We start from the raw sequence: 12,341 nt of genomic DNA on the forward strand, positions 1-12,341 counted from the left end.
GGAGGCTCTGAGCAGCTAACAAAGGACATCCATCACTGCCCTGGCCAGTGATGATTGACTAATTGAAATAAATTCGTCCCTTCCTTTGTTGACAAACAAGTAGGTCTTAAAACACTTCTGAAGGGCCCCTGACTTCAACCCTGGCCTGTCTACGTTAATACTGGAGATACTAACAGGGGAACTATGATGCTGGGACTTAGGGCTTTATAAGCAGCACCTTGAATTGTGCATGGAAAATAACAGGGCAGAGCTGCAGACGGCAAGGCACCAATATAAACTGCTCCTGACTCACTAGTGGGTGGACTGTACCACTGCCAGGAGTGGGGGTGCAACACCTCAGGTGTGAGTCCCCGTTTAATAAAGAATGGAGACCAAGCAGTCTCACTGACATTTTCACTCGTGTTTCTGAGATATCATGGAAGACACAGGATGCCAATGGTGTAGTCACTGAAAGATTCCAGTTACTTACTGTAATATTACTGTAATATTATGCACACTTGCTCATGGGTTACCAACATTGAAATAAGTAGAAGTTACAGTAAAGGTAAAGGTAAAGGTACCCCTGCCCGTACGGGCCAGTCTTGACAGACTCTAGGGTTGTGCGCTCATCTCACTCTAGAGGCCAGGAGCCAGCGCTGTCCGCAGACGCTTCCGGGTCACGTGGCCAGCGTGGCGAAGCTGCTCTGGCGAGCCAGCACCAGAGTAGCACACGGAACGCCATTTACCTTCCCGCTAGAAAGCGGTACCTATTTATCTACTTGCACTTAATTGTGCTTTCAAACTGCTAGGTGGGCAGGAGCTGGGACCGAACGACGGGAGCTCACCCCACCGCGGGGATTCAAACTGCCAACCATGCGATCGGCAAGTCCTAGGCGCTGAGGTTTTACCCACAGCGCCACCTGTGTCCCTAGAAGTTACAGTAGGTAAAGGTAAAGGGATCCCTGACCATTAGGTCCAGTCATGATCGACTCTGGGGTTGCGGCGCTCATCTTACTTTACTGGCCGAGGGAGCCGGAGTACAGCTTCCGGGTCATGTGGCCAGCATGACTAAGCCGCTTCTGGCAAACCAGAGCAGCGCACAGAAACGCCGTTTACCTTCCCGCCAGAGCGGTACCTATTTATCTACTTGCACTTTGACGTGCTTTTGAACTGCTAGGTTGGCAGGAGCTGGGACCAAGCAAAGGGAGCTCACCCTGTCGCGGGGATTCGAACCGCCAACCTTCTGATCGGCAAGTCCTAGTCTCTGTGGTTTAACCCACAGCACCACCCACGTCCAAAATAATAATAATAATAATAATAATAATAATAAATAAAAAATTTGGTATGTCTGAGTAAATACGCTCAACCTTGTAGGAACAGAGAGTACAGCTAGAACAAACTCAGCACTCAGTTGCAGCTGGCATTGCAGGGGTGCATTGATGGTGGCAGGCCACCTGTCTTTGAGAAGGTTGTCTATTAATACGATTGATTTTCTTTCTTGATGAACCAATGGGGTTCCCCGGAACACAGTTTGAGAACAAGACCCAGTATGCCTTGGGAGCAATTACAGTAATATCTGCACTATAAGGGCTGCCAGGCATTCCTTGCTGTGGAATGGGTGAAAAGCAGAATTCCTTGCTGTGGATTACATGAGCATCACCTGGTCAGCTGAGAGCTCAGGAAATACAGGGGAACATTGCCTGGCTTCTATTCAGGAGAATAATTTTGTCTGATATATTTATAAAACGGTATATGATTGAAGACAAATGGGACTTGCCACAAAAACTCTTAATAAAAATATTTATTACATGCTGCTATATAAAGTTGAAATTACTGATTATGTATACATAGTATTTTTGTTTATGTACAAATTTGTGGCTTCTACCTGTTGTCACTAGCGATAACTACTAGGAGGAAACAAGATTTCTTTAGCCTGAACCTAATGGAGCTCATTATAGTCTCAGAGGAAACGAGAGTTTTATTTGACCTGTTTTATTTGAAAATACCTGACCCCTGACCTATAAACTGCTTAAAACTGGCGCTGGGAACCCTGCATCCAAAGCAGGTTTTCTATCCAAATTTGCTCATTTCCCTCTCAATATTTCCCACTGTTCCAATTCTATTATTGACACAATCTTTCAATCTGGCACCAATAATGTCATCTGCTCCCTAAATACAGGTGATTCCTTAACATTAGCAGCACTGGTTTTCTGATAGGGGGAGGGGAGTCACATTTTCATACACATGAAAAGCTTTCTTCAAACTATAGCACTTTTTGTTACAGGTAGGTAGCCATGTTGGTCTGCCGTAGTCAAAACAAAATAAAAAAATTCCTTCCAGTAGCACCTTAGAGGCCAACTAAGTTTGTTATTGTCTCTTTTTGTGCTCAGGCAAAAATAATCCAGCAGATTTGAGTGATAAAGCAGGAGAAAACAGTGCAAATGTTTGAGAAAGAAGTGAATGAGTGGCTGCTTAGGTAACTCAACAGAAGCTTATGCTTTGGAAATATTCTCCTCTTTGCTGATCGCTGACTTGTAGATGACCCCTTTTTCTTCCCTTGTTTGTTTGATGCTGAAAAGCAAAACAACTGGGTTAGTCAAAACTGAAATTGCAATTGAAGAATATCAGCAATTATTTTAAAGCCCTGTTATATTGTTCTCTGAATTGAAGCCATGAAAGAGTGGACTTTTCCTACACAGACAATGGTTAAAGTAGACGTTCTAATCTATTGATGCTATGAATAGTGGAGCAGGGGGTGGTTTGGACTCATGGCCCGAATGGCTCCAGTGAGGGTAGGCAGGGTAAGGACACTGGGAGAAATACAATTTGTGTGGTACAGTACCAGAATAAGTCTGGAGTAAGACTACTGAAATTGGTTTCATCTGCTAATTGTACAGGACAATCTAGCTGAAGAACCATGACTCTAAACTAACATCCCATGGAATGACAGTAACCGTCTGTCAGAGCTGCTACCAGGTCCCAGCTCACATAGGACCACGCCACACAGCGTCCACTTTAAAAGAGTCTTTATTGAGTTACAGGTTTCATTTCCGAACTGCAGCGTGCAGCTCTACACCTTCTGCTCTAGGTCGGCGAAGACCCGTCTGAGTCCCCGCCTCTTGCACACCAGCTTAATACCCTAGCCTTGCTCCACCTCCTTCGCCTCTCCCTACGTCTCTGGGTCCTTCTGCCCCCCTGGGCCTCCTCCCTTCTACTCTCCTCTGACGCTGACCCCCCTGATCCTTCTGCCTCCTTGCGGCGGGCTTTAGGACCTGGCTCACTCTCCGGGCTGCTTACTGCTCCAGCTTCCGCTGCATTTGAACTTGGCGCGCGCGCCCAACTCTCTACTTTCCTCTTAACCGTTGCCTCGCTCTCTGAGGAGGGCGTGACCACCCCTGACTCGTGCCCTCCCTCCTGCTGACAGCCTCCGGAACCCGATGCCTGGCTACCTTCCTCCCTGCTGCTCTCAGTCTTGAGCGTGGGTCCCGACTTCCAGCTGCTGCCGCCCTCAGTTATGAGCGTGGGTCCCGACTTCCAGCTGCTGCTCTCTGAATCTCCTCTGTTCCCTTCCTCCTGGGGTGTCCCCCCGGATCCCCCCCTTGCTCTGCTCACTGGGGCTCCCTTTTGGGAGTCCTCTGACTCACTGCTTAGGCTTGGAGATCTCGGGTCGTCATCATCACTCATTCTCCCTTCGGCTTCCTCCCCCTCGCTCTCTGTTTCCACCCTTCTCTGCGTCTCTGCTTCTGAACCCCTGACATCCATCCCCCCCTCGAAGCCCCCCCTTCCCCCCTCCCCGCTGTCAGGTGTGGGTGCTGGGCGCTCCATCATCATGGGAGGGAATGCTGGATACAGGTCGCTCCCCGTGGGTGGCCGCCAACTGAAGACCTCCGAGTCTTCCCCCTCGCGGTCGTCGACGTGGACTTGTTGCTCTTCCATCTCTGTACCGCCGTGCTCGAACCCGAGGTCCTCCCCGAACACGTCCATGTCAGTCTCTGCGTCGGTCGCTCGACCTGGCATCTCCAGCCACTTCCTGCGCCATCGCTCCTCTGGTCGATCGTCCCACCAATACGAGTTGCCTGATGCCGAACCTGCCGGTGAACCTTCTGGGGAACGGGTGCTCCGTGCGGGTTCCCCTTCTGAGTCGAATCCATGGAACGTGCTGGAAGAAAGTGTGGGTGTGAACAACCAGTCGTCGAAGAAGCTCGCTGGCATGGGTTTGTGTGGGAAGAGGGCATGAAACTCGTCCTTGAGCAGGGGTTCCTCCAAAGCGTAGTCTGGTACCCAGCTATTGGCGCTGGCCCGGGTGCCCTCTCTGGCTAAGAGGTATTCGACTCCCTCTTCCCCCCATCTGGAGTCCAAAATCTCCGTGACCTCGTTGATGTGGTCCTGGTGCTTCACCTCCCGCGTCTCCGTCCGTTCCCGGAGCGGACTTGGCGCCGTCCCTGGCTCCTGGAACCTGTGAGGTGCCTTGTAGGGAGTGAGCACCGACCTGTGGAACACCGGATGCATTCTGGAACCCTCCGGCAGCGCCAGTCGGAAGGCTACCGGGTTGATCTGCGCTTCGACTTGGTACGGACCGATCTGCTTGTGCCCCAACTTCTTCTTGGCAAGCGACCTGGTCGGCACTGCGTGGGCTGCCAACCAGACCCAGTCTCCCACTTGGATCACTTCGCCAACCCGCCTGTGCTTGTCAGCTTGCACCTTGTAGGCGTGCTTAGCTAGCTCCAGCTGCCGTCTGAGTTGATCGTGGACCGCCTGCAGCTCTGACGCGAACGCGTCCGCCGTCTGTGGTTCTCCTTCCCCCACTCTCTCCAGTCCCGGGAAGGTTCTGGGATTCCTCCCATTGTTGGCAAAGAACGGCGTCACTCCTGTGGACACGTGCTTCGTGTTGTTGTAAGCGAACTCGGCTAGCGGCAGGTAATCCACCCACGTCGCAGGCTGTTGATTGGCATAGCATCTCAGGTACTGCTGCATGATGGCATTGACCCTCTCTGCTTGCCCGTTGGTCTGCGGGTGTCTTGCTGATGCCAGATTGACCTTGACATTTAGAAAACCCATCAGCTTCTGCCAGAAAGACGAGATGAACTGGCGTCCGCGGTCGGACAGGATAGACCGTGGCAGGCCATGCACTTTGAACACGTGATCTATGAACAGTTTGGCGGTTTGTTCCGCCGTGGCCACCTTCGCACACGGAATGAAATGTGCCATCTTGGTGAACAAGTCCACCACCACTAGCACAGCTGTCTTGCCTCTCGAGCTGGGTAAATCCGTCACAAAGTCCAGGGCCACCCTCTCCCACGGTTCAAACGGTGTTTGCAGCGGTTCTAACAGTCCCGCCGGTGGTCTGTGTACCGGCTTGGCCCTCTGGCAGGTGTCGCACCTCGCGACGTAGTCCGCGACCTCTCCTCTCAGCCTGGGCCACCAGAAGTCTCTCGCGACTAATTCCATCGTTTTCTCTGTGCCAAAGTGACCGGCCGTGGGTGCGTCGTGCAACTGTTGCAGTACCTTGGCGCGAAGGTCGTCTCCTGGTACATAGACAGCCCCTTTGCGTAGGAGCAAGCCGTCCCGCACCTGGAACTCGTCCGTGGTAGCCGTGCCTCTGAGCAGTTCCGCCATCTTGTCTTGCGCGAATGAGTCGTCCCGCAATGCACGTCGCACCGCATCCAGGTCTACTGTAGCTGAGGCACACGCCCACGCCGTCGGTGCGAAGATGTGCATGGCCGCCGCTGGCGTCACCTCTTCTAGGTATTGCGGTTTTCGGGACAGTGCATCCGCCATGATGTTGGTGTCGCCTGGGACGTACTCTATTCGGAAATTGAAGTCAGCAAAGAACTCCGCCCAACGTATCTGCCTCTGGTTCAGGAACTGAGCCGTGCGCCAGTGCTCCAGATTCTTGTGGTCCGTGCAGACCTGCACCGTGTGCTTGGCGCCGATTAGGAAGTGCCTCCACGCCTTGAAAGCTGCATGAATGGCCAGCAACTCCCTGTCCCAGATGGTGTAGTTCTGCTCCGACTTGCTGAGCTTTCTGGAGTAGAACGCTCCCGGCCGCCACACCCCCTGCGGGTCTCGCTGCAGCAGGACAGCTCCCACGGCTCTGTCTGACGCGTCTGTCTCTACCCTCAACGGTTTACTGGGGTCGATATGCAGCAGTTGCTTCTCCGATGCGAAGAGATGCTTGAGCGCTTGAAAGGACTGTTCCGCCTGCTCCGTCCAGATGAATTTCTTTTTTTTGGAGCTGAGCGTGTCCGTAATTGCTGCCGTCTGCATCGCGAACCCCTTGATAAACTTGCGATAGAAGTTGGCGAAGCCGACAAACCGCTGGACCTCCTTCCGGTTGCGCGGGCTTTTCCAATCCAATACCGCACGAACCTTGGTGCTGTCCATGGCTATCCCCTTGTCCGACAACTTGTATCCCAGGAAATCCACCTCCGTCGTGTCGAACTGGCACTTCTCCAGCTTGGCGTACAGTCTATGTTGTTGCAACCTGCTGAGCACCTCCCTCACGTCTCGGTCGTGAGCTTGCTGCGAGTCAGAGAAAATCAGGATGTCATCCAGGAAGCAGACGCATGTCTTGTAGAGGAGTCCCTCCAACACGTGATGCATAAAAGCTTGAAAACAGTGAGAGCCATTTTGTAATCCAAAGGGCATAACTCTGTATTCGTAGGTGCCCAGCGGTGTGAACATGGCCGTCTTCCACTCATCGCCCTCCCGCATGCGGATGAGATTGTACGCCCCTCGCAGGTCCAACTTGGTGAACACGCGTCCCTTGCGCACCGTCGCGAGGAGGTCGTCAATCCTGGGCATGGGGTAATCAGACGGTTTGGTCATCTGGTTCAAAAGGCGGTAGTCCACAACTAGTCTTTTTTGGGGCGTGTCTTTCTTTTTCACGAAGAAAACGGGACTGCCCCCCACTGCCTTGGACTCTCTGATGAAGCCACGCTCCAGATTATGCTCGATGAACTGTTTGAGTTCCTGCATTTCATCTTCAGACATGGAGTATAGCCGCCCCTTCGGCAGCGTCGCCCCCGGTAGGAGGTCAATCTTGCAGTCATATGGCCGGTGAGGGGGTAGCTTGTCCGCCTCCTTCTCGCAGAAGACCTCCAAAAAGCTCGCGTATTTGTGGGGGACCGCTTGCAACGTTCCCAACTGCAGTTGTGATTCCTCCTCCTCTCCCTCCCGTCGGGGCAGGATGCAGTGTTCTGCGCAATAAGAGGAGCCGAAGATCAGTTGTCTCTGGTACCAAGCCAGTGTCGGACTGTGCCTGTCCAGCCAACTCATGCCCAACACAATGGGCGTGTCCGACAGTTGGGTGACATTAAAACTGATGACTTCCCTGTGGTTGCCAAGGCGCATCACCATCGGTGGCGTCTGCTTCACCACCTGCCCCCCTAGCAACTCTCTGCCATCCACTGTGACGACTTGCAGGGGCAGAGTGGCAGGCAATAGCTGTATAGCGTGCTGCTCCACAAAGCTCTGCGCTATAAAGTCTGCGTTGCTTCCAGAATCCACAGAAAGCGGCACTTCGATAGTGACGCCGTCGGGTAGCTGGAGAGATGCTGTGAGCTGCACTACTGGTTTGGGTGGGAGGGGATCCGTGGGTTGCAAGATTGCTGGGGACTGCTTCACAGATGCGTCTGGCTGGGCCCCAGTGCCTCCGTCTCCAGCCAGACATCGTCGTTTCCCTGCTGTGGTTCTCCTTGCTGCGTTGCTGCAGTCACCATTGCTGAGGCTGCAGTGTGCTTGTGGAGCCTCCGGGGACACTCCTTCGCCAAATGGCCTGGATCCTCGCAGATGTAACACTTCCTGTTCCCTCTAGGAGGCTTCGCTTTCCCTGCTGCCGGTGCTAGGGCTCTGGCTGCTGACTGAGCCCTTGCACCTCCAACCTCCATCGGTTCCCCTCCCCCTCCTGGCGGAGGTGTGGATTGCGCACGCGCTGCTTCCCTCGGAACGAAAGAGAAACTTCTCGCTGCTTCGCGCCCTCCACGTCCTTCATCTCTGCACCATGGACGTTCTTCCAGCCTCACCCCCACAGTCAGCGCCCTTTGGACCACCTCCTGCGTGCTTCGGGGCCTCTCCCCCCTTGCAATTTCATCCTTAACCGCTGAACTTAGACCCTCCCAGAAGAGGTCTCTGACAGGGGGCGAATCCCGATCCCATTCTAAAGCACTGACCAGCGCAAAAAATCGGGCGTGATACTGCCGGACGCTCGCCCTCCCTTGTTTTAGTCCATGAATCTCCCGTCTGGCAAGATCCACATCAATAGTAGACAAAAAACACGCATCCATCGCTTTGATAAAGGCATCTGCATTCTGAAGCGCCGGATCTTTATCCCTCCACAAATTGCGCAGCCAGGCTTTGGCATCCCCATGCAAATGGGACAATATGAACCCCACCTTCTCTTCCTCATCTCTAAAGTCTTTTGCCAGCAGTTGCAGTGCGCACATTACGTCTGCTCTAAAATTAGGGTACTGTTGCAAAGTCCCATCGAAGTGAGCCACAAGCCCTCCTGCTCTCCGTGCCAATCCCACGCCCTCCGGTCTGGGTCCCGGTTGCCCTTGCTTAACAAGCATTTCAAACCTGGTGTGTAGGTCTCTGTAGGCGGCTGTAGTCTCCTCCTCCCGTTTCTTGGAAGCCAATACCTCTGAGGACAACTGGGTCACTGCCTCTTGCAGCGCGGAGATCCTCTGTTCTTCCGTCATCTTGCTAACCTTTGTGAGCTCGCTTACAGACACCCCTCTTCCTCCCCTAGCGGCTTCTGCTCCCGCTGCGAGGTTTCAGGTTTCTGAAGCTTTGAGGAGACGGGTCTTACTGTCAGAGCTGCTACCAGGTCCCAGCTCACATAGGACCACGCCACACAGCGTCCACTTTAAAAGAGTCTTTATTGAGTTACAGGTTTCATTTCCGAACTGCAGCGTGCAGCTCTACACCTTCTGCTCTAGGTCGGCGAAGACCCGTCTGAGTCCCCGCCTCTTGCACACCAGCTTAATACCCTAGCCTTGCTCCACCTCCTTCGCCTCTCCCTACGTCTCTGGGTCCTTCTGCCCCCCTGGGCCTCCTCCCTTCTACTCTCCTCTGACGCTGACCCCCCTGATCCTTCTGCCTCCTTGCGGCGGGCTTTAGGACCTGGCTCACTCTCCGGGCTGCTTACTGCTCCAGCTTCCGCTGCATTTGAACTTGGCGCGCGCGCCCAACTCTCTACTTTCCTCTTAACCGTTGCCTCGCTCTCTGAGGAGGGCGTGACCACCCCTGACTCGTGCCCTCCCTCCTGCTGACAGCCTCCGGAACCCGATGCCTGGCTACCTTCCTCCCTGCTGCTCTCAGTCTTGAGCGTGGGTCCCGACTTCCAGCTGCTGCCGCCCTCAGTTATGAGCGTGGGTCCCGACTTCCAGCTGCTGCTCTCTGAATCTCCTCTGTTCCCTTCCTCCTGGGGTGTCCCCCCGGATCCCCCCCTTGCTCTGCTCACTGGGGCTCCCTTTTGGGAGTCCTCTGACTCACTGCTTAGGCTTGGAGATCTCGGGTCGTCATCATCACTCATTCTCCCTTCGGCTTCCTCCCCCTCGCTCTCTGTTTCCACCCTTCTCTGCGTCTCTGCTTCTGAACCCCTGACACCGTCTTACCTCTTCTTCCTTCGAATCAGCCAAAAGGCTACCACGAGAATGAAGATACTGCCAAGGCTACTGGCTAATACAACAAATGGGACAAAACCTAGGGTGGGGCAAGGAAGGAGAGAAAAGCAGGCAGTTATGAGTAAAACATTGTAATTGAATAACTTGTCCCTAACCTGTTGTGATGCTATAATTGCCTTCACTCTTAGCAGCCTGTACTGAGGCCCTCAAAGGAGAATACAGAGTTAAGTACTTTTGTGCAGTGTTAAACTATGGATTTCACCCATACAATATATAGTGATAGCTGCCAACCTGGATGGCTCAAAAAAAGAAAAGAAAAAAGGATTAGACAAATTCATTGAGGATAAGGCTATTAGTCATGACGGTATGTTCCATCTCTACTGCCAAAGGCAGCCTCTCACCTCAGTTTCCCATTTGAAAAATAGGGAAAATAATGATCAGCCATTATTTGATAAATGCCATGGATAATAACCCCTTCATGGATCACTGCCTTGCCGTGGCGAAGGGGCTTGAAGAACTCAGAGAAGCTATGAACTACGCCGAGCAGGGCACCCAAGATGAACAGGTCATAGTGGAGAGTTTTGACCAAACGTGATCCACCTGGAGTAGGAATCGGCAAGCCACTCCAGTATCCCTGCCAAGAAAACTCCATGGACAAAGACAACAGGCATATAAAAGTTATGACACTGGAAGATGAGCCCCTCAGGTCGGAAGGTGTCCAACATGCTACTGGGGAAGAGCGGAGGACAAGTACAAGTAGATCCAGAGCTGATGAAGCGGCTGGGCCAAAGCCGAAAGGACGCTCAGTTGTGGATATGCATGGAAGCGAAAGGAAAGTCCAATGCTGTAAAGAAAAATATTGCATAGGAACCTGGAATGTAAGAACCATGAACCTGGGTAAGTTGGATGTGGTCAAAAATGAGATGGCAAGAATAAATATTGACATCCTGGGCATCAGTGAGCTAAAATGGACGGGAATGGGCGAATTCAGTTCGGATGACTACCATATCTACTACTGTGGGCAAGAAACCCGTAAGAGAAATGGAGTGGCCCTCATAGTCAACAAAAGAGTGGCGAAAGCTGTACTGGGATGCAGTCTCAAAAATGATAGAATGATCTCGATACGAATCCAAGGCAGACCTTTTAACATCACAGTAATCCAAGTTTATGCACCAACTACTGGTGCTGAAGAAACTGAAATTGACCAGTTCTATGAAGACTTACAAAACCTTATCGAAGTGACACCAAAGAAGGATGTTCTGCTCATTATAGGGGATTGGAATGCTAAAGTAGGGAATCAAGAGATAAAAGGAACAACTGGCAAGTTTGGCCTTGGAGATCAAAACGAAGCAGGGCAAAGGCTAATAGAGTTCTGTCAAGAGAACAAGCTGGTCATCACAAACACGCTTTTCCAACAACACAAGAGACGACTCTACACATGGACATCCCCAGATGGGCAACATCGAAATCAGATTGATTATATTCTCTGCAGCCAAAGATGGAGAAGCTCTATACAGTCAGCAAAAACAAGACCTGGAGCTGACTGTGGCTCAGATCATCAGCTCCTTATAGCAAAATTCAAGCTTAAACTGAAGAAAGTAGGAAAAACCACTGGACAGGTAAGATACAATCTAAACCAAATCCCTTATGAATACACAGTGGAAGTGAGGAACAGGTTTAAGGATTTAGATTTGCTGGACAGAGTGCCTGAAGAACTATGGATGGAGGCTCGCAACATTATACAGGAGGCAGCAACTAAAACCATCCCAATGAAAAAGAAATGCAAGAAAGCAAAGTGGCTGTCCAACGAGGCCTTACAAATAGCGGGGGAGAGAAGGCAAGCAAAATGCGAGGGAGATAGTGAAAGATACAGGAAATTGAATGCAGATTTCCAAAGAACAGCAAGGAGAGACAAGAAGGCCTTCTTAAACGAGCAATGCAAAGAAATAGAGGAAAGCAACAGAATGGGAAGAACCAGAGATCTGTTCAAGAAAATCGGAAATATGAAAGGAACATTTCGTACAAAGATTACCATAATAAAGGACAAAAGTGGTAAAGATCTAACTGAAGCAGAAGACATCAAGAAGAGGTGGCAAGAATACACAGAGGAATTATACCAGAAAGATATGGATGTCTCGTACACCCCAGGTAGTGTGGTTGCTGACCTTGAGCCAGACATCCTGGAGAGTGAAGTCAAATGGGCCTTAGAAAGCACTGCAAATAACAAGGCCAGTGGAAGTGATGGTATTCCAGCTGAATTGTTTAAAATTTTAAAAGATGATGCTGTTAAGGTGCTACACTCAATATGCCAGCAAGTTTGGAAAACTCAGCAGTGGCCAGAGGATTGGAGAAGATCAGTCTACATCCCAATCCCAAAGAAAGGCAGTGCCAAAGAATGCTCCAACTACCGCACAATTTCACTCATTTCACATGCTAGCAAGGTTATGCTTAAAATTCTACAAGGAAGGCTCAAGCAGTATGTGGACCGAGAACTCCCAGAAGTGCAAGCTGGATTTAGAAGAGGCAGAGGAACCAGAGACCAAATTGCAAACATGCGCTGGATTATGGAGAAAGCTAGAGAGTTCCAGAAAGACATCTACTTCTGCTTCATTGACTATGCAAAAGCCTTTGACTGTGTTGACCACAGCAAACTATGGCAAGTTCTTAAAGAAATGGGAGTGCCTGATCACCTCATCTGTCTCCTGCGAAATCTCTATGTGGGACAAGAAGCTACAG

At 51.5% G+C, this 12,341-nt stretch overlaps 1 protein-coding gene across 1 annotated transcript in view; it reads right to left on the bottom strand.

Annotated features, from left to right (window-relative positions):
• Window positions 1-1,770: 1,770 nt before the first annotated feature.
• Window positions 1,771-12,341, bottom strand: part of CA12 (carbonic anhydrase 12) — a 35,211-nt gene continuing 24,640 nt past the window's right edge. The window contains exons 9-10 of the mRNA XM_082199009.1: window positions 9,597-9,684; window positions 1,771-2,550 (exon numbers count right to left, since the gene is read on the bottom strand). Of these exons, the coding sequence (XP_082055135.1) occupies window positions 2,472-2,550; window positions 9,597-9,684 (167 nt within the window). The 3' untranslated portion in view covers window positions 1,771-2,471. The remainder of the gene's footprint in view (window positions 2,551-9,596; window positions 9,685-12,341) is intronic.

This window comes from Podarcis vaucheri (assembly GCF_965113315.1).
Source record: "Podarcis vaucheri genome assembly, chromosome: 14".
NCBI classification, from domain to species: domain Eukaryota; kingdom Metazoa; phylum Chordata; class Lepidosauria; order Squamata; family Lacertidae; genus Podarcis; species Podarcis vaucheri.